This window comes from Carassius carassius, chromosome 36, assembly GCF_963082965.1.
Source record: "Carassius carassius chromosome 36, fCarCar2.1, whole genome shotgun sequence".
Lineage (NCBI taxonomy): Eukaryota > Metazoa > Chordata > Actinopteri > Cypriniformes > Cyprinidae > Carassius > Carassius carassius.
The window spans coordinates 10,074,179-10,097,841 of NC_081790.1; the positions used below are offsets into that span (position 1 = coordinate 10,074,179).

The following is a 23,663-nucleotide window of genomic DNA, read 5'->3' on the forward strand; positions in this document are numbered from 1 at the left end:
CTGTACACACACTTACAGAACAGTATGAGTAGTACACTAGTATGCTATTCTGAACACAGCCAAGCAATGAACTCCTGAGTGTCAGATGGAAACGCCACATATCTAGGCTACAATTAGGTCAGTATTTTGGTGGCATCATAAACACTGTTTATCTAAAAAATATAAATTCAGAACACAAGTAGTATTGCTAGTAAATCTCTGGGCACAAAATAAAAGGTTTATAGAAAAGGAATGCCAAAAGATGTCTGACAGATTTTGATAATGATATATTCCTGTATATTTTCTTATACAAGCTCATGCACTTCAGTATCATAAGGTGTGCAGACCAAACATAATCTAAAAGCTTTAAAAGTCTTCAAAACATTGTTGAGCACAGGAAGAAAACACTTAAACAGAGAAGTAACGAGGTGAAAGATAAATGGAGTTGCCTTATGTTTGGTGACTGAAGCTCAGAGCAGTAAAGTGCTCTTATTAAAAATTGCCTTTTGATACGGACTCATGACAAGCTTTTGTTTTTGAATCCATGATTAAACCCTGATAAGCATCAAGTTGGCATCTTATATTTATCTAAGGGCAACTTGCAGTAAGGCAGTGGGGTTTAAAGGTCAGGGGTGACAGCTCAAAGTTGATCTCAGATCTCCAGCTCCGCCATGGCCCGCTCCAGGGGGTCAGTGCTCCAGTAGTCATGGTCCCAGCCCAGGAACCAGCCTGTGAAAGTGGGCGGCTCAAAGCCCTGTTTAATCTTCACGATAGGTGTGCGCGGGTCACGGTTGGCTGGGTCCGTCTCGATGTATCGGGCAGCTGGAGAAAGAGAAAAAAGTTTAATATGGGATTCATAAAAGGACGCGTTATAAAGTGTTTTTGGATTTCAAAATAAGCTGATGTTTCTATCTTCCTTTCTAGCATGTACACATTATCGATCACAGACAACATTAACTGAATAAATCTGTCATAAGATACAGTATTTAAAAGTCAATAAAAGAGTCAATAAAATAAATTGAATATGCCCTTGCTAAATACAAGACACAGTAAAGACATCTATAATGTTTATATATATATATATATATATATATATATATATATATATATATATATATATATATTTTTTTTTTTTTTTTTTTTTTTTTTTCTTATAATAAATGCTGTTCTTTTTAATCTTCTATGCAACAAAGAATTACGAAGTGCATTTTAAACTGTTTTCAGCTGATAGTGTTAAAAGTTCCTTGAGCACCAAAACAGCATATTAGAATAATTTTTAATGAATGAATTCATCCATTATAAATATTGCAGTTTTATCCAAAATAAATATTGTCAGTTTTTCTCAAAATTAAATACAAAAAAATCACTTGGATAACCAAGAGTTGCATTGTGCGATACAGTATTCCCTATGATTTTCTGTTGAATACGTCACATGAGGAATGTAGTATGTCATTTGAGTCTTCTACACAAATATGTGCATACTGAGCACACTATACATACTAGTGTAGCAGAAGTAGTATGGTAAAATGCTATTTATTTTTTATACTTTATGCAGTGAAATTATGATTATAAGGAGTCTTACCTGAAGCCATCGCCTCAGTCTTCTCCTCGTCATGAGCTTCATTACCAATCCAAACAAACACCTGCAAAACACATCCAGATTCATTTAATATGTTATAAATTTATTAAACGCCAGTTGCATGTCATTGCATTAATAAGAAAGTTGTTCTTTAACAAAAGACAAGCATGATACAAAATTCAGCTGAACTGCCGGACATCTAATGATTAGCCATCTATTTGGAAATTATATTGAATCCAGAGGGGTTCTAGGTTTGGCCGATTAGTCTCTGTCGGTCAATGCCATAACTACACACATGGCCATTCAAAACTATGTATTTCTGATATAATAACATTTGCAAGCAATATAAAACTGTTCCCTGGCCACATGCTTCTATTGATATGAATGAGAATATGTAGCACTCCCTTTATATCTGAGATCTCTTTGGTTTCAACACAAGTAACTAAAGTAGTCAGTTTACCTGATCCCAGGTGTCCAGGATCATGACATCATCTGTAGCCAGGTCCTCCTGAGTCATCTCTCCAGGAACCTCTTCAATCTGCATGGATATCAATGCATCCATAAGGAATGGCTCTTTATTTTACTTCACTGACAACATACTTAAATCAGGGCAGGAAAAAATCTGGGCGTGTTACTCACAATGAAGTTCCCAGATTTGTTTGAGCAGGCGAACAGTCGAGGCGGGTGGGCATTCATCTTGTCCTTTAGCCTCGAGGACGTGCGGTAATCGGCCTTTCCTCCCAGAGCATCCCAGAAACTACCTGCATTGTGATGCATGCATGTAGATTTACATGAGCTTAATTATGGGAATCATTTATGGGAATCGCCACAAAAAAAGAAAAACATTCCTAGCAAAATCATTTATGGTATTAATAGTAATAAAAATAGTAATTAATTTCTTTAGTTTTATTCATGCATCTTAAAAGGAGTAGTTAACCCAAAAATTACAATTATGTCACATAAGCCATAGGGAACACTATTATGATGCTTCTGTTTTTTTTTTAAACTTTGAAAGCTCAAGTTTTCATTTCTGGGTGACAGTTTCAGATGAGTTCTCACCATCCTCTCCTCCTTCACCCAGCTCGGAGGCCGACACTCCAAGGATATCACAGAGCTGCTGTGCCCCACGTTTCTCTGTATCACTGGCTCCTCGTCCCACCCATATGAACGACGCAGCTGGGGTCACCAGGACGAAGGCATCGTTGGAATTCAGATTGGAGGACAAACCATCAACCTGGATAAAACAACGGTTAAGATCAGCAATTATTATAAAAGGATACTTAAAAGCTCCCAGCAATATAAGTAAATATTAGATGCTGACCTCCACCGCTCGTGTGCACCCTGCAGAGTTTGAGCGCACTTGGAACAGCCGAGTCTCGGCTGGCGCAGTCTGACCGCCTTCCCTGGAGGTCCCACCCTTGTGCACCACCATGGGCTGCCCTCCGAAAAGACTCATGAGGTGAGCAGGTTCCTTACCCTGAACCACCCGCACCTGGAAAATACACAGCAAGTATGTATTAAACAGAGACAACAGGAAGTTCTGCTTTCGTGAAACTATTAAAATCCTGGAATTCTGCTATATAGTATTACAAACACAATACAACATGTCATCTGCTTTTCAAAAGGCTTTGGTTGAGGATGCATTTAATTCCACAGGGTGGCAGTATGGAGCTCACTGTGTGGAATGTGGCGATAAAGCCAACATTCCCAGCATCCTTTGTGGTCGGAATGATGACAGTGGGCTGTTCAGGAAGCAGATTTATCAGTGGTCACAGCTAAAGTGGTTCTTTTTCTCCTCTTGCCCCAAAAACTTACATTTGGTCTTCCTCCCATGCTGCTCTCTCTTGAATTATACATTGTAATTACTGCAATGTTAAAATTTGTTCTTTATGCTTTCATTAACCCTCATTAACAGTACACATAAGTAAAAAAGATATACATTACAAAATGTAAAAATACAGTAAAAACAGAAATATTATGACAAATTACATTATGCTAATATGCTAATTTGTAGGTGTGCCGTTTAACATTTATATATTTTTTCTTTGATGAATAGAAAATTCAAAAGAACAGCATTTATTAGATTTTTTTTATATAATGTCTTAACTGTCACTTTTGATCAATTTAATGAATTCTTACTGAATAAAAGTATGTAAAAAATATCTTATTGACCCCAAACGATAGTGCACAATGGACCAAAACAGAGTCCAGAGTGATTCTCAAACATAATGATTCTCTGGATGTTGTTTACTGCATTTTACTCATCGCCTACTTTAACATGCTGAATGTGTTTTTGTGTCCCAGTTTAATGTGCATGACTGCATGCATAAAACCAGACTACAAATCAATTTAAAAAATAACTCTGAATGCATGATGGAGCATTTCTGTTAATGTTCATTAACAAGCTCATTCACAAAGGTGATCTGTAAATGTGGAAGACAGTTATTCATTGTGCATAAAATGAAGACACATGGATGGACACAAGGATACTATGAGGGGTATACTGCGATAATACATACAACCCGAATTCCGGAAAAGTTGGGACGTTTTTTAAATTTTAATAAAATGAAAACTAAAGGAATTTCAAATCACATGAGCCAATATTTTATTCACAATAGAACATAGATAATGTAGCAAATGTTTAAACTGAGAAATTTTACACTTTTATCCACTTAATTAGCTCATTTAAAATGTAATGCCTGCTACAGGTCTCAAAAAAGTTGGCACGGGGGCAACAAATGGCTAAAAAAGCAAGCAGTTTTGAAAAGATTCAGCTGGGAGAACATCTAGTGATTAATTAAGTTAATTGATATCAGGTCTGTAACATGATTAGCTATAAAAGCTTTGTCTTAGAGAAGCAGAGTCTCTCAGAAGTAAAGATGGGCAGAGGCTCTCCAATCAGTGAAAGACTGCGTAAAAAAATTGTGGAAACTTTTAAAACAATGTTCCTCAACGTCAAATTGCAAAGGCTTTGCAAATCTCATCATCTACAGTGCATAACATCATCAAAAGATTCAGAGAAACTGGAGAAATCTCTGTGCGTAAGGGACAAGGCCGGAGACCTTTATTGGATGCCCGTGGTCTTCGGGCTCTCAGACGACACTGCATCACTCATCGGCATGATTGTGTCAATGACATTACTAAATGGGCCCAGGAATACTTTCAGAAACCACTGTCGGTAAACACAATCCGCCGTGCCATCAGCAGATGCCAACTAAAGCTCTATCATGCAAAAAGGAAGCCATATGTGAACATGGTCCAGAAGCGCCGTCGTGTCCTGTGGGCCAAGGCTCATTTAAAATGGACTATTTCAAAGTGGAATTGTGTTTTATGGTCAGACGAGTCCAAATTTGACATTCTTGTTGGAAATCACGGACGCCGTGTCCTCCGGGCTAAAGAGGAGGGAGACCTTCCAGCATGTTATCAGCGTTCAGTTCAAAAGCCAGCATCTCTGATGGTATGGGGGTGCATAAGTGCATACGGTATGGGCAGCTTGCATGTTTTGGAAGGCTCTGTGAATGCTGAAAGGTATATAAAGGTTTTAGAGCAACATATGCTTCCCTCCAAACAACGTCTATTTCAGGGAAGGCCTTGTTTATTTCAGCAGGACAATGCAAAACCACATACTGCAGCTATAACAACAGCATGGCTTCGTCGTAGAAGAGTCCGGGTGCTAACCTGGCCTGCCTGCAGTCCAGATCTTTCACCTATAGAGAACATTTGGCGCATCATTAAACGAAAAATACGTCAAAGACGACCACGAACTCTTCAGCAGCTGGAAATCTATATAAGGCAAGAATGGGACCAAATTCCAACAGCAAAACTCCAGCAACTCATAGCCTCAATGCCCAGACGTCTTCAAACTGTTTTGAAAAGAAAAGGAGATGCTACACCATGGTAAACATGCCCCGTCCCAACTATTTTGAGACCTGTAGCAGAAATCAAAATTGAAATGAGCTCATTTTGTGCATAAAATTGTAAACTTTCTCAGTTTAAACATTTGCTATGTTATCTATGTTCTATTGTGAATAAAATATTGGCTCATGTGATTTGAAAGTCTTTTAGTTTTCATTTTATTCAAATTTAAAAAACGTCCCAACTTTTCCGGAATTCGGATAGTACAAGTGTACAGAGCCTTAAGAAAAAGCTTTATAATCTTTGTACTTATTGATCATGCATACTGATCATGTAGACACCAATGAAATCATGATTTTAAAAACCCTCTGCTGAAGTCTTGTTTTTATTTATTTTTTTCGCTATACAGATTCAGTTAGATAATGGCCATTATGCTGCTACACTGTGGAAAATAAGAAAACATTAGGGGAACATTAGTAGGAATTTCAAAAAAGCAGAGTAATTTCCTTTCAGAGATGTATCCGTTGTTAATCTAATGTTGTGGAAGATCATTTTTAATTTGTATAAATGTGGTGGAGAAACATTCAGACTCTGTACAGGGATGTGCAATCCTGAGAAATGGATACCTGAGTGGTGAGGCGAGCACCAGCCCTCTAAAGCAGGATGTAAAATATGAATAAAGGACAGGAAGGAAAGACACAGAGGTGGAAGCTGGTTTAACAGATGGAAAAATAAAATTCCAGGAAGGCCAACGGGACCAGCAATGATGACATAATGTAGCTAAGACATGACAGGATACAGTAGGAACCAGGAGCACCAGGAAGCTTGAACTTGAACCAGGAAGTCAACATGAAATCACAATCAGCCCTAATTACTTTATTTACCATGAGTCATGATTACACCCAATTCAACAACAACAACAAATCTTTTGTAATCTTTCATCTAAATTGTAAGGGCAAATTAATTTATTTATTAATAACTGATAAATTGACAATATAAAAATGTTATACCATTTTGTTTAAATATATTTTTTAAAAAAAAAAATATATATATATATGTATATATTTATTTATATTTATTTATATATATATATACATTTACACAATAAATTAATTGAATATAAAATGTTATAAGCTAATTTAATCAACAATAGATTTTTACAGCATTATTAAATTATTAGTGTTTTTAAAAATGAAATTTAGTAAGCATTAGGTGACACCACAATTATATGAAGAGAAACACAACTGCACTTTTAATGAAGGGGCCAAAATGATAAATTCAGTATTATACGAATGGATATGATTGTGATCAAGTGATCCATTGAGATTTATTCATTGCCATTACCTGCACTGGTCCACCTCCAAGCTCGTCGTCCAGCTGGGCAGCCAAGATGGCAGATGCCCCAATCTCATCTTGTGAGGAGTCCTTACCCTGCCTGTAACAGACATCATAAGCAAGTCAGCGTACTGAATTGTTAGAAGAAAACACAAAACATGTCCTCCTGGGATGATGTCAGATGACGCTTTAGATAAACTGTTCAAGATCAAGTCATACCAGATGTAGATGATGTGACCCTGTCTGCCTCCATGGTGGTAATTGTACAGGATAATGTAACTGTCTCCTCCATAGAACTGGCCATAAGTAGAGGGATCAACTGGAGCCTTGTCTGATCCTTCTATACGCCAGATCTAAAGTATCAGGTGACATGAAAATAAAAATATCAGTACATTACCTCCACTGTATTTGTATACACAACATATTGTGTGACCTCAGGTCAAGTTACATGCGGTGTGTGCTCACTCAATGACCTGTTTCTCTCCGTTTCCGTCATCGATCATTCCATGTTGGGCAGCCATGGCTGGTGAATCATGGAGAGTTGAAGCATCGAATGGCACCTTCTCGATCTTAGCAATGCTGTTTGAGACGTAAGCCACACCCAGACCCTCCGTCTGGTCCAAATCACGCCAGTTTTTGAAGAATTGTTTAAATAGAGGCGTCTCGCCCATGTCTGGGAGAATCTGAACCTGTGTGTGTTTTGGGTAACCCATTTTCTTAATGAACTCTTCTGCTGTCTTCATGGCAGCCTTTCTCTCTTCCACATTGGCATCTTTTCCTATAAAACAAACATTGGTGTGTCAAAAAAAGAACTCTAAATAAAATTTAAAAAAAAGCTCCTTTGGTGTTGGCTGTCAATACCATTTACCTTTCCAGACAAAGATTTTGCCATCCGAGCCGTGATCCAAGATGAAACAGTCGCTTGATTCCAGTGCACTCTGAGAGAAAGGGTTCTCAGCGGCCACCAGAGCAATCGTCATGTCTCCACTGGCATCAGACACCTGAGGTACAGGAAAACGTCAACAAATTTATTGTACTTATGGTCTACAAGGGCTATTTACATATTTGCATGGTTTAAATCCAGTGGCTACCTTATAGAGTTTGGCCATCTTCCTGTTGGAGGCATCAGCCTTGATATCATCAGACGCTCCTTCAGGCAGGTCTGGTTTTTCTCCAAGAACCTGCCAGAAGATAATTGGATCATGCATTTAGTGAATCTCTTGTCCGTTTTGAAGTTGAAGCTTTCGGTCTTTCTTACCTCCAACATCTTCTCACGTTCCACCCCTTCATCACACACATACACTCGAGCACGTCCACTGCGCTCATTGTCACGAATGCCCTTTGCAAGCTGAGTAGCTTTTAGCTTTTCAAAGCGGTTACTCTTTGAGCCACACCACTGGTAGATCTCCTGTAAAAATACAGAGCAAACAGGGTTACTTGTAATTGTTTTTTTTACAATATCAAAACCCCTCACTCTCTTTGCATGATACTCACGTTGCCCAAGTCTAGGATGAAGCAGTCTCCCCGGTTAAAGCTCTCCCAACTGACTGGCACTTCTGTTGCTCTGACAACACGCCGACCTTTGACCTGTAGCACCCGTTGCACTGTAACTTCATTGGTGACCACATGCTTGAATCCAGATGCAACTCCACCTTTCTGGAAAATAAAACAAAACCAAAATGTAACAAAACACACACACCCACACAAACAAAAAAACAACAACAAAACAATCAAAGCAAAAGAAAACCAAAACAAACTAATAAAAGCAAAAGAAATTAAAAAACAAAAGTCTAATCAAAAGCAAAATAAAAAGCACACAAAACAACAACAAAACAATAAAAGCAAAAGAAAACCAAAACAAAACAATTACTGAAGTTTCATGTCTAGCAATATTACTATTGCATTTCAACATTTTTTAACATTAACATTTAGTGGAAAAACATCATGAAGTTTATTTAACATTATGAATGTAATTCACGCAGTCAATGAAATATTTGTTTCATCTTGGACATCCTTATTTGGATTAGTCACTCTTTTGTCGCTTTCCATTTGTCCTGTAGACAACTGGGCCACTCACCATGTACTGCAGCCCTTTTTTAAAATATCCCAGAAATTCTTTGGACTCATGGCCTTGAACTTCACGGTACTGGATGGGCTTTCCACCCAAATAGTCATCCATCTGCACTGTGAAAATGGCAGCCACCCCACTTTCATCTTGCGTGCAATAGTCACCTGTCAGTTGAGGGAAGAGCATCTATAAGAAATGTAGCTGATGCATCTGATAACTGAACCATCTAGCTGGTCTTGAAAATTAGGCCAAACATATACTTCAGTACTAAAATAAATGTCAGAATCTCACACAGCTAACACAGCATTGTCCTCTTACCTAGCCAGAAGTGGAGGTCATACTGTAGGTAGCCAGAGCGTTGCTTGATAGTATTGAGGACCACGTAAGCATCACCAGTGTAAAACCCTCCATAGAGGTTCTCAGGAACTGCCACCAAATCAAAATTCTCAATTCTCCACACTTGGAGCCCAGGTTCCTTGCCTGCTCGCTCAAACTCAGGGTGGTACACCATGCTGTCTAGAGAAAAAAATACAACAAACACATTGCTTATTCAAACTGATGCAAATGGTAAAAAGCATTTTACAAACTTTTGAAAGAGATTTATGAAACGGTTTACTGAATTTCCTGATTTTGCACAGTAAAGATCTTAAATCCACAAAATAAACCCAGTGAACTGGACTATAAAAAATCCAGTGGCTGGGAGTTTCCTTCTGTGGTGAATTGACAATTGGGCTGGATGCAGGAAAATGGAAGCACTGTGACTAATGCTGTTGGAGTGACAGTGCCAACCATGGACACTCAGCCTGACCGTAAAATTCAGAACACCAGCCCTCGCATACAGATGCTTACCAGCACTTAATGTGGCAAGGGCCTCTGAGTGGGTGACCATGTCAGCTGAGCTAACCGCCCACTTTTTGGGTGGAGTTATGGTGAAGTTTGGGATGATTTAGACATGAGTCATTCAGAAATGAGACGGTAGCTTTGTAATTCTTTGTACTGACCACAAGAGATTCCTCAGAGCAGTGGTTCCCAACCTTTTTCAACTCGCGGCCCACACAACCAAACACATATGTTTGCGCGGCCCACTTCTTAAAAATTAACTGACCCTGCTATTGTTGGGTTAATAACTTAGTACTCAGAAGCTAGATTGTTAACTGTATTTATTGAATGAACTAGGGCTGTGCGATATGGACAAAAAATATATATATATATATCTATCGTGATTTCTTTGATCAATTTTGCGATTGTGACACACACCGATATGCTTTTACAGTCATAAATGCAATAATGTCATAAAAGAAAACCAATTAGAGCTTTATCAAAAAGTTGTAACGTCTCTAGAACAGACATAAGTCAAAATTATCACTATAGAAAAGATGTAACAAAATGTATAGACTTATGGCAAAAAAACAAACAAAAAAAAAAAGTTTTTGCCATGCATTGTTCATAGAGCTCATTAATTGTAGCGGTGCCTCAGGTGTTTGCAGTGTGTATACAGTATGTGTATGCAGTCAGCAGCGAGAGCACATAAATATAACGCAAAAGCACATTAAAATAATGTACGAGTGCGAATCTCTCTGTTCGCACGCAGATTTCCTTTGCTCTGTCACAAAATCAGACGTGCTTGCTCAGCTTATCACTAAAAATAAAACCATTATTTATACTTATTTACATTTGTGTTTAAAGTTTTTCTACAAGTAATTTAATTATGAAAAACAGTTAACAAGTTTCACCCGAATTCTATTTGTCTTTTAATGAATTTAAACTCATTTTATTTTTTTGTAAATAAAGGGGATTTGCTATTAAAATTAAAACATAGAAAAAATATTGTGTGATTTATTTCTTTTTTTAAATAAAGTTTTATTAATTTATCAGTATCACATGTATTCTACTAAATAATAGTAATATTTCTAGCACAATGCTTTTATGTAAAAATGAACTTTTATTTTGATGGGTTGACACTGGTTTTACTCAAACCAGTTCCTCATTACTGGAAGCGTCATGTGCTTCAGTCTATGTAGTAAACAAACCATTCATTCATTCACACAGAGAGGCACAGAACATGCAGGATTTATATTTCAACCAACTTTTGCGGCTTAACATTTACAGATACTGGTCCATATGGACATTTGATTTGATTATGCTAACTTTGACAAATTCCGTGACTGTCCATATTAAAATGTAAGTTTCATTTTCATGACTGGATTTTGAGATTCCGTCCACGTTTTCTGCTTCGCAGAAATCATAGCACTGTATGCGCCGAGAACCGGGTTGACCGGGTCCTCTGTACCACCGGTACTTAAAGAAACCTGGTACCGTCACATTTTTCATTTTTTAGTACCAACTTGGTACCAAAGTACCGGGTCTTTTGACAACACTAGTTCAAGGTGCAAATATCCCTATGAATAAGCAGCACGACTGTTGTCAACACTTAAAATAAAAAGAAATGCTTCTTGTGTCACAAATCAGCACATTAGAATAATTTCTGAAGGATCATTTGACACAGAAGACTAAGGTAATGGATACTGAAAACATACCTTTGCCATCACATTAAAAAATATGTAAATAGAAAACAGTTATTTCAAATTGTTATAATTCTTCACATCAATTCTTCGCATTTTTCAGGAAAAAAATTTAAGTTGATAAAAGTATCAAAAAAGAAGTAAAAAAATTATTTGCAATATAGCCTACGATAATATACTTACACGATAATTAAAAGTGAATAAATGAATAAAAAACAGCTGATAACCAATATGATACCAGTATATTTACAATAATCATAGCCATTAAGCACATTGTCTCTCATCATCTCTTAGCACATTACACCAGAAATCAACCATATATTCTAATATCATGATGATAAGGTCTTATTTGTTTCTCTACACTCATGAAAGACTGACAAAGTGCCAGGCGCAGCAATTAAGCACTGCAGTAGAACTGCATTCAATTTCACACCTCCTGTATTAGATCAAACCACAATCAGGCAACACATGCTTCACAATCAAGCATCTATTTTTAGCCAGACATAGGCGTGCTACGAAGAAACTTCTTTATAATGAACTTCAATAGAATTAAACAAATCTTGTATGATCCAGCTGATGAGGATGCCACTAGTTTGCTAGTCCACAGAAGACTATAAATAGACAAGGTCATGTGACATTTGCTTACGGGTCTTAATGGGAGGAAGATGTTTCTGGGAAGTGCCTGTATACACTCTCAGTTGGCCTTAATGAAAAAGCAGTAGGATGTCCGAATACCAAGAATACCATGAAATGAAAGTTCACCTTATGTATGCACCCTCTTAATACATGTTGTTGGATCTTATTGTGAATGATTCATCCATGCATGTTTAAATCTTATTTCCATGTCTGGAACTTCAGATCTGCTTCCATCTAATCTATAACTGATGGATAAAAACAAATCCCCACCCAACATTTTCTTTTTTTCTTTTTTAATAACAAGAGATTCTGTCAGAAAGAATAATTATGAGTGGGCTGGTACCAAAACAACTTGAAAAATGGTGTTTCTTGTGGATTACTTTTTATATTTCTTGGTGGATGTAGTATATCTGGGAATATATTATACTATACGCCTGTATACCTAAAGTACATACTTCAATAGTTAAGCAGTAAAATAGTCACTAAATTCAGAAATGTGCTAAACTAGACAAGCCGTTGCTTCCTCACAGTTCTAGTAAATTCAGAATTTAGTCTGAACAAGTTCAGACACTGGCCCCTTGAAACTTTTGACATAAATCAGCAGTGGAAATGAATAGTGGTCCTGAACCTGTTAAACTACCAGGATATACTTCCAACTTGATCTTAAACTAACTACTGTGTATTCTAAAATAATTCAAGTATTTAGAAATAATCCTCAGTCTGGAAGAACTGACTAAATCATCTTCTTTTTTCCTGGAGAAATGCCGATAAGAGAGGAACTCTTGGGATGACTCGAGTTTTCCATCTTGATATTTCTTCCTACACCTTTTACAAGCACCAAAGTTCCTTAGATAACATCTTAGCATGATTCAAGGTCCTGACTGCACCCTGTGTTTACCCCAAGAGAAAACAGCCTAACCAGTGACTGCACTGACAGTGTTTTATAGCCAGGCCCCGAAGTTTGTATACAAATGAACATGCAAGTGTTCAAAGTCTGAGCTATAAAGGGTGTCAGACTGTTTCTATCAGATTGGTGTGGCTGATACTTCTTTGTCTAGTTCCACTGATTTAATGTTGAACAGCTAACAGAACACCTTTCATTGGGGAAATTCAAGAAAGCAGACACATGCAATGCAGCACAAGGGCAATTCTGTGAATGTGTTATGAATCTGATGGTAGTATCACATGACAATGTTAGTTTTGATATGCTATATTACATAGTAAAACATAATTTGATACAATCCATTATGTGTTACTGTTCATACAGTAAGTATATTCTTGAAGATATGTGTTTCAGAGTTGCAGGAGATGATGAGGCCATTAAAATATGTGGCATCAATTAGTTTAAAGAGACTATCCCTCTCGCCTTTCTGTGGAAGCACAGTATGATCTACTCTCAGTACGCTCTTATTCTTGTAATAACTAGGTCTGTGTCAATATAGGTTTGTTTGGATTAGAACACCCATGTAGAAATGATTATATGTTATCAGTCTTTGTGCTAGTTATATAGGCTACCTGGCTACAGACTGCGTGAAACAAAATGAACCGTTTTTATGTTTTTACTTCAAACTTATGTTTTGCACAGATTTGTGATGCTTATATTTAAGGATGGAGGCAGGGTTATGCCGCAGAATATATAATTAATCTGATGCAAAAATAATGGAAATCTGTGAGATATTCGCACTAATATAGTGAAACAAACGTGTGTGTGTATATTTTCCATGAAGAACATTTAACATGCATGGTAACTTTCCATTCTATAAAATGTTCTTTAAATCTTTAATATGTTCTCCACACTATGAAGAGCTCACTCAAAGGTTCTATGGGGAACCACAAAGGTTCTTATATTGCTGCAGAAAAATCCCTTTTTGGAACCTTTATTTGCAAGCGTGTAGAAATATTCTACAGATTTGTTAGGTAGCATCTGTTGCTAGGTAAACTGTCATAAACATGACTTCTGCTGGACGGTTGCAGCTGTTTTTGACAAACGTGTTTCCTGAGGTGATGTGGAGCAACTTCCTCTTTAGCTACAGCATCTTTACCACAAAGTTAATGTGTGTCTCAGTTGGGTGTGTTTCTATGGTAACAGATGATAAATGCACACAAGGGTTTGATGATGAGTAATCAAAAGTGGAACTATTACAGCGCATGACATGTAATTCAAATCTTTAAAATCCAATATTGGCCATAGCCCTTTTTTCACAAATTTATACTAAAACTAGTCCAATATGTTTGCTTTACTTATTTAGTCAGGTTGTTGTTGGTTTCAACAATTTTTCTACTCAGCCCAGGTTGAAGCAAATGATAAATCGATCCGAATATCAATAAAGTGGGCCTACTCTTCTAAATGGATATGTGACAGCAGGTCAGAGCCGTTCTGCAGACTGCGCATTTCCAAAGATCCCGTTTTACCGCATTATAAAAAAGCGCATCCCAGAATTCAGAAGTTCTCCATATATGGTGTTGTTTGACGAGCACTTTCAGCGTTCAATACGAAAACAGAAGTTTTGTAAAGACAATGCGATATACAGTAGCCTAGTGCACGGCCTACACGTGCAGAAACGATTTAAACAGCAATGTGTTGGAGTTCTTGGCGTGTCCCGTAAGAAAGTGTCACTCCGGTGCAAACATTACGCACACAGAGACGTCTGTGTGGAAAGTAACAGTTCAGCGTTGTTTGCAGTTAATTAAATCGTCACCTTTCAGATGACGTCAATACTTTGTGGCTGAGGAGGTTGGATAAAGGTAAAATAGATGTAAGACTTACCTGTAGTTGAAAGACAGGAGTCTGTCTATCGCGGAGATACAGTAAATGCTATTGCAGAATATTGTGTCTGGGCAGGGCAACACCCCTCTGATTCAGACAGACTGCTTAAATAATCCTCATCGGGGGGTGATCCTGGCATTTAAACCACACCCCTCTGTCTACGGGACAAGGGAAATCACTGCCATCTACTGCGCCACGTGGTTACTACGCTCAGTATTTTATACACAGTTTACCCTAGTTACCTCCAAAATACCACAGTTACTAATGTTTTATTGCTCACTTCTCTCTTTGTGTTACTTTCCGGTCTTTTTTTAAAATAGCATTTTTAGTGACTGAATGCTATAGTGTGTTAATGGTTAAATAACATGTTACTATTACACTCTTCAAATGCTAAACATTGTCTTCATTTTGTAAACTACAAATTAAATAAATTAATACAACAGGCTACAAAATAGAACAGATGTTCAGTGCATACAGTAATTACTACGTTTCTTTGTGTGTCTAAAAGGTTAAAGGCAAAGAAATGTTAATATATATATATAATATATAATACTAAATATATAATATACAATTCAATACATTTAATATTTACATTTAATAGTCTGTAAATATAGCAATATGCCAGGCATCTTTTGTTTTTCAAGAGCATGTAAGGATGGAACTATTTCAGTCATTTATAATATGACTGTAGTCTCTCTTTGGGGATGGTTGGGAGAAGTAAATGCAGCAAATATTCAAGTATATTTCTGAGGTGGTAGCGATATTATAGAACACATTTTTAAACAATTGTGAGAATGAATTATGTAATACTACTAGACTCTAATCTAAGAGTATTGATAGGGCCGTTAAACACGTCTTGTTGTTTTGTTTTCGGCCGCTAGATGGAGACATTCTCCAACATGTAGGATTTTTCTGTGAAAACTGAATATGCCTGAACTTTTGATCCCCGACCTCGACAATGACCCCGACTAGCATAAATGCCTCTCTTTCTTGTTTAATGATGAATGGGGCATCAAAACTACATCGAAATAAGCCAACTGTCTCAAAAACAGTCTCTATTAGTCGTTACAACCCAGAAGAAAAAGTACAAGTCAAAATGAATTACATTGGTAAGTCGGATCCTGCGATGAACAACCTTATGATTCATTGAACCGAGAACTGACTCTTTTGAACATGCCAGATTCGTAATGAAGAGAACCGATGAGTGAGCGATGACAGCTGAAGAGAATGTGGTTACTAAAATAGCCAACTAACAGAAATGTTAACAAATGGAAACCTACATATTCCTTGAATTTATCCAATTACATTTTATTTATATATATATAAGACCGCGTTGATTTGAACAAATTCAATGTTTTAAATTAAAACATGCAAACCTTTCAGCCTAAATTTGGTGATTAAATGCAATAGTAATTTTAGTATTGTTGAATGTAAATGTGAAATATATTTAGGTTGTAATAATTACATTTTATAAGCTGAATCATGTCCACATCAAATAAGCAGTGACATTAAATTACAATAAATACAATAAATCAATTAAAATAAATCTTACTGATGAAACTTAATTGGAATGCATAATTGCACAAATGCATGATTACATGCATAATTAACAGTTTGAGAACATTTTAGTGGAGATAAGGTCATGATCAGCGCTGGCCCAGGCTCTGTTGGTGCCCTTGTCAAGATTTTAGATTCCCACCAAATAGCCCCCCCAAATTACCCCCCCCCCCCCCACATACTAAAAAAGTCTGACAATGCTGATTTTTCAAATCTCTACTATAATATAACATAACATAAATACTGATAAGTATTTAAATAAATTAGTAAATAAATTGTGATTATAAATAAATTGAGATGTTGAAGTGCCTTTTTTGAGTGAATCTGTTAAAATGGCCCATCGAAGAGAACAGATATGAACTATTCTCACAACTATGTGTAACTGGTGTTCCGAATGGATCTTGAACCCAGGTCTCTGGTGTGGGAGGCAGATGCACAAACAAGGAGGCTGAAGTCATTTGTCTTTCTTTTTGGATTGTTATATATACCTACAGTGACAAGTAGCCTATATTATAACAAAGAGAAATATAAGCAATATGAAATGCCTAAAATTGTCTAACAGACAACAAAGGCAAAAAAAAGGCTACATTTTGTAATGTATTTGTAGATGTTAGCCAGCTAGTTAGTCTAATTAGCATACCCATACCTTTCATTTAAATTTTGTGCATACAGTGGAAAATAACATAATTAGACATTAATTTGTTTCATTTTATGAATTTTATGACGTTTTTGGTGAATTAAAAGCAAGCAGTAATGTAACTGAAATTAAAACAACATTACAAAAGCTTAAATATATTGTAAAAAAAAATTAAGTAAAAATAAACAGTTAACTCAAGCAAAAACATTGCACGGTGTCAGGGTTGCCATATATGATCCTAAAAGGATATTTCAAAATACTACATAAACATCACAGGCTAATACACAGTCCTTAACTTGTGATTTTTACCTCTACATTTATATTTTTTCTGCTCCTCTTCTTTGCAACGATTCTTACCTTGTGCCCCTGATAATTTTCTTTTTTCACAATTTTTTTTTAATAAATGATACTTTAAGAGCACATAAATGGCAAAACTATTTTAACTGGGTGCACCATGCATAATTAATGCATTATGATGATGTATTATAGGTCATGACGAAGAAAGTGTTTAAACTGACTTGATGTCAGTTTTATTTTTTTCTAAAATTATTTTAATCAGTCCGATGATCGATCAATACTAAAATTATGTTAACTGTCAGAAATGATTTTGCTTAATAAATGGGTGTAGCAACATACAGTACAGACCAAAAGTTTGGACACACCTTCTCATTCAAAGAGTTTTCTTTATTTTCATGACTATGAAAATTGTAGATTCACACTGAAGGCATCAAAACTATGAATTAACACATGTGGAATTATATATGGAATTATATACATAACAAAAAAGTGTGAAACAACTGAAAATATGTCATATTCTAGGTTCTTCAAAGTAGCCACCTTTTGCTTTGATTACTGCTTTGCACACTCTTGGCATTCTCTTGATGAGCTTCAAGAGGTAGTCACCTGAGATGGTCTTCCAAGTTCCTAAACCATCTCGATTGGGTTCAGGTCCGGTGACTGTGGAGGGCAGTTCATCTGGCGCAGCACCCCATCACTCTCCTTCTTGGTCAAATAGCCCTTGATGCCTTCAGTGTGACTCTACAATTTTCATAGTCACGATGAAAATAAAAAATGTCTCCTATGCCTGGCCCTTATCTGAGGTTCTCTCCAGAGATGTTTTGACACATTTCTGCAATTAAGGATGATTGCTGCGTAGAATGGGTGTTTCCTTTTGCCTGAACATCTTCAAGTGATTGGCGGGACAAACCGAATGTTGATGCCAAAAGTCCAGCACTCTCCTACCTACCTTCACTGCTGATACTGCGACTATTCTTGTTTGTATGTGTTCCTTCGCTAGCATTTTCCACATTTAGTTTTTCTCCCTTAATAACAAATTTGTCCATTCTGATGCTCAACTTTACTGAACTAATGGCTGCTGATGACAATTTTAATAGAATTCTGCCATAGTGCACACTTGTAGCTAGTGTTGTCACGGTACCAAAATGTCAGTATTTGGTACCGATACCAGTGAAAATCCATGGTTCTCGGTACCAATTTCGGTACCAAAGCAAAACACAAAAATATGCTGATTTAAACAAAAAAACTTTTTATTACTAAAAATAAAACCAATGCCATTCTTTATACTTATTTACAATTGTGTTTAAAGTTTTTCTACAAGTAATATAATTAAGAAAAACAGTAAACAAGTTTAATCCAAATTTAATTTTCTTTTAATTAATCAAATTTTAAACACATTTAAAATAAATAAAGGGGATTTGCTATTAAAATTAAAAAATAGAAGAAATATTGTGTTATTTATTTCTTTAAAAAATAAAGTTTTATGAATTTTTTCAACAGTAGTAGCAGTATAACATACATTCTACTAAATAATAGTTATTTTTCTAGCACATTTTCCACAAGTTTATATGATTCTTAAAGGTATGAAAAGTCTATAACATACTTTGGCTACAAATTTTAAATGGTAGTGTAAAAAACACCTTTTTTACCCTGTCAAAATCAGCTCTGTTTTTAGCACTATGTTCTAGTCCATGTTGCTTTAAATGCTAATGAGCTCTGCTGGCCCCGCCCCTCTCTTCCATCGGGGGACGAGCAGACTGTAAACTTCAGCCACGAAACTTGCTAACTAGCATATTGATCTATTAGAAGAAGTGGATGAAAAGCAATATTTCCCCACCATTGTCACAGCAGGGCCTAAAGAAGGTAAAATAGTGGGGTAGGGGATATGCTGAAACAGTCTAATAATTCCAGATGGTATGGCACTAAATACAATAGCAAATTCTTTAGTGGTAATGGGAATGTTAAAACGATTAGTTTAATAAAAGGCCATTTGCATTAAATAATTGACTCACAAGCAAAATATTTGCCAGGATTTTTCTTTACTTCAGGAAAATGCTTTGTTTGGAATTGTTAATTGGAAAAAGAGCATTTACTGGAAAACAAAATATACTTAACGTTACTTAATCTTCTTATTTTATTTACAAAATGTTATGTACATAATTGTACATTAGGTTAGAAACCACTTTTTTATGTTTTGCTTGCTGAATTGCAGCATTACTTTGGGACTATCTTTAACTCGTGTAACATTAAGGCTTTAAAACCTATTAAAATTTGTAAGTCTTTTAATTTTCTCTTTTGATGGGATCCTCTGTGATTAGTTGTATAGCCCTGTCTTGTATATACCCTGTAGTAGGATATTTTTTTTTTTTTTTTTTGTTCTACATTGTAACTGATTTTTGTTTGTCTATATAATGTTCTTAATTAAAAAAAAAAAAAAAAAAAAAAAAAAACACCTGCTAACTAGCACATTGTGGAAAAGGAAAATTTGTGCCCACACTGCTAAAAATTATTTTGTGGTGAAGTAAATAATACAGAAAAACAAGTGTAATTTCTACATTAAGTAATATATTTCAAGAAATAATAATAAAAAAGAGTAAATTTAATATAAGTACTCAAACTTAAAGTCTGAACTTATAAATACATTTTACTTGGAATTGTTTGTTATTTTTACAAAGATTGTTTAAGTAAATATCACAGTCAGGATTCCGTTGTTCCCATCATGCACTTGGGCATTAATAATTAATAAGGTATGATTTTTTTTTGCGGTTTTTCAGATGTATTTACACTATTTGATGTTTGCTTTTTTTCAGGTTTAGAAACTTGCTTTTTTGTGACATCTAGAGTTCATTTTCTTCTGATTGTTATGTTATTGTGTAGCCTATCACATGCCAAGTATTGAGGTTCAGTTGGTTAATAACTACATTGAGTCAACATATTACCTCAAAGAGAATAAGGAGCTATTTACTTACTTACGCACATGTTTGAAGGTGAAGCACATGCTTTAATGGTATTGGTGCTATGTTGATTGAGTAAATTATATATAATTTAGTTAAGTAGATTTAACTTAATTTCATACTTAAATTTTACCTTAAAAATATGCGTGCAAAAACTCAAAACAAAAATTACGTAAATTTGCTTATTTTTTTCAGCACGCGGGACGCGAGTTAAGAACCACTGCTTTAATGGATAGCGGCCAGCCCAACTTGAGCCAGCAAAGTAAAACCTAAGGACATGTTGGTAAACTATTTATGGAAGTAACTATAAAAGATTATAGATGCGCATTATCGTAAACTTCTAAGTCCTGCTAAATTCATTATGTCCTTTAGTACGGTATAATTATTTAGACGTTCTGCTCTTTCCTTGCGTAAGTGGGAAAGGAGCTCTGGCTCCAGTAACCGGGCTGCGGCGCCAAAGTCATGACAGACTGCATCAAAACTGCTGTTGAAAACCGCGGGAAAATGAAGGGGATCTGAAAGAGGCTCTTTGTGAAATCCTCCACTGCTGTCGCCTTATTGTCTGTCAGATTTGCCGAGTGATGATGTCTGAAACGTTTCATTCTTGGGAGCAGGGAAATATGATGTGATTTAATCTTTGAGCCTCCTCCCACTGTTTTCAGTACTCAAAGGAGCAGTAACGCTTCACTGAGGTCTCTTAATATACAGTATGTGGCGAGAAGACCAAACCAGACTTACCAGAAGAGCATTATAGATTTGTACGCTCTAGAAAAGTGACTATAGAGTCTTCAAAAATACTGAAGATTCAGTATTTTTTTAATTTAAAATGTTTTATGTTCTTGTACAGTAGTCTCTTTCATTGCATAAGTATGGTGTTCTTTCACTAAAAAAACGTTTAATGGAGTTTCTCAGTCAGCTAGATCAGACTGCTTTATATAGTAATGCTCTGTCTTTTTCAACACAGCACAGACCAGTCTTATCTTGTGTATAAGGATATCTTACATAAGACAGGAAATCAGAGGACAGGTATGGCTTCCATACCAAAATATTGCTTTTGGCACTAGAGGTTACACAGAAAGCTCTTTGTTGCGCTCCAAGAAATACCTCACAGAGGCAGGCTGTGTTTATGTAGAGGAACGGATAACTTCAGGTTTGTGTTATTCAAAAACAATTGCTTTAAGTGTGGTCTGTCAGCTGAAATTTTAAGTGTTTGGAGCCTTATGTGGTTTGCTTAAGAACATCATATATTAGGTTTACACATTATTCTTAATGCTGATTGGACTGTGTATGTGCCCACTTGTTTTCTGTTGCTCTGGCAAACTTTACAGAACATCATAAGAATGCATTATTTTTGTGAACAGAGTGAGTTTTAATAAAATGTTCATAAAGTTATCAAACTGTGGTTTCATTCATGAACTAGGAATAATTGATGCATCTTTTTTTTCCTTTAAAGGAATTAAATATGCAAATCCTAACTGAGACATGCTTATCACTGTCAACAGAAAAGATAGTTCTGTTTACTTATACTTACAAACCAACACAGCCAGTGTTATTTTAGTATTTTTATTCATTGAGATACTATTAGTTTTTATGTATGTATTGTGACGAGTCAGCTGCCTCCTCCCTGATTGTCACCGGCACCCCGTCCTAAATCGCCGCCCTTCACCAGTCTCCCGACTGGAGTGGGTGTGTGAGAGAAGGGGCGCTGGACGAGTCAGGGCTGGCGGCGTGTGATGGAGCACACCTGAAGGAAATGGAGCCTCATCACCGCCGCTGTTTAAAAGCCCAACGCTCCTCTCCTCGGGAGACCGGTCTCTTCCCCGTGCATGCACACTGGTGTCCTCGTGGGTCCAGGAAGGGTGCGTTGAGGGACTCCCGTGCCACCAGAGACGTGCCGGACCCGCGATCCGGATGGGAACCGCACCCGTTTACACGGCCGTCGGACCAGGATGCCGGGCCGTCCATCCCCTGCCAGTGCCGCGGCCAACGAGAGTGATGCGGCCGCTAGAGGAAGCGTCCGCCCCTCGCGCCCCGGACCGAAGAGGGGAGCGCGTGTGGCCGCCGGACTCCGCCCCTTACCTGGACCCTTCCTCCATGAACACTGCCCGACCCACACGAACCCCGCAGCACGACGAGGACACCAGATTCCCTGTTTATTTTGGACACTCTTCCCCTTTGGCCACTTTTATCCCCTGTCTTATTTGATTTCTGTTAATAAAAGCATCTCAGAGTCCTGAAGCCACGCCCACTGTGTCTGTCTTGTGCTCCTCCGGTCACAGACCTCCGTGAAGTTGGCACCCCATAAAACGAAATAATTTCCAAAACTATGCCATTCGTTTGTGCTGCGTTTGTGCTGATTTGTGCCGCAAAAATGAACGTTTGTGCTGGTTTGGTGTTTGAGATATTGAACATTATTTTTTGGGTTGCGTGACGTCACTCTCCACCCCATGTCCTTCAAATCGCTCCAAACCGGTGTCATTCGTTTGTGCTCGGTTTGTGCTGGTTTGTGCCGTTAAAACAAACACTGTATCTGTTTTCCTTTCGCAGATATAATAAATTTAATTCGGGAGCTGTGACGTCACTCTCCACCCCACCTCATCTAAATCGCACCAAACCGGTGTCGTTCGTTTGTGCTCGGTTTGTGCTGGTTTGTGCCGTTAAAACAAACACTGTATCTGTTTTCCTTTCGCAGATATAACAAATTTAATTCGGGGCAGTGACGTCACTCTCCACCCCATGTCCTTCAAATCGCACCAAACCGGTGTCATTCGTTTGTGCTCGATTTGTGCTGGTTTGTGCCGTTGAAAGAAACACTGCAACTACGATCCCCTCTTAAACATAAAAAAAGAAACTTTTTAAGTACAGTTACATAACTGTCCACCCCATATGGTCCAAATCGTTGCAAAACTGTGCTGCTCGTTTGTGCTCGATTTGTGCCGGTTTGTGCCGTTACGAGGAACATTGTATCTTTTCCCCCTCCTTAGAAATAACACATTGGATTCGGGACAGTGACGTCACTCTCCACCCCATGCCGTCCAAATCGCCCAAAACCGGTGCTTTTTGTTTGTGCTCGATTTGTGCTGTTTTGTGCCGTAGAAAGAACCATCATAAATTATTCCATTCTTTAGACATCACAAAATCTTTGGAGGAGGAGTGACGTCACGCAAGCAAGCCACGCTCTCCATCCATCTCGTCTACAAACCTGTCCGGTTCGTTTGTGCTCGCACAGGGCCGCAGCTGTCAGTGTTCTTTTCTGTAGATATGGGAATGTTTTATTTTAGATTTGTGCTATTGACATTTGATCTTTATATAATCACCAATGCACTATGATATGTAATGTACTGCCACTACTGTGGCTGTAAGCTACGTGTGACTGATGCTTAATTTTGTATTAAAATAAAGTAACCAATAAAAAAAAAAGTGTCTTAAGTTTTCTGAATACTTTTAACAGCTTACAGTCATTTAAAGTCTTTCTGC

At 37.1% G+C, this 23,663-nt stretch overlaps 1 protein-coding gene across 1 annotated transcript; it reads right to left on the reverse strand.

The window, feature by feature from the left end:
- Positions 1–158: 158 nt before the first annotated feature.
- On the reverse strand, positions 159–14,873 carry gsna (gelsolin a). The gene is made up of 16 exons (XM_059526193.1): positions 14,742–14,873; positions 9,135–9,332; positions 8,826–8,980; positions 8,243–8,404; positions 8,007–8,156; positions 7,840–7,929; positions 7,617–7,749; positions 7,222–7,526; positions 6,968–7,101; positions 6,758–6,848; positions 2,880–3,050; positions 2,618–2,792; positions 2,198–2,319; positions 2,019–2,096; positions 1,562–1,622; positions 159–801 (listed from the first exon to the last, which is right to left on the reverse strand). Exons 2-16 carry the CDS (start codon positions 9,325–9,327, stop codon positions 632–634), a joined length of 2,190 nt encoding a protein of 729 aa, XP_059382176.1. The 5' UTR covers positions 9,328–9,332; positions 14,742–14,873; the 3' UTR covers positions 159–631.
- Positions 14,874–23,663: the final 8,790 nt, after the last annotated feature.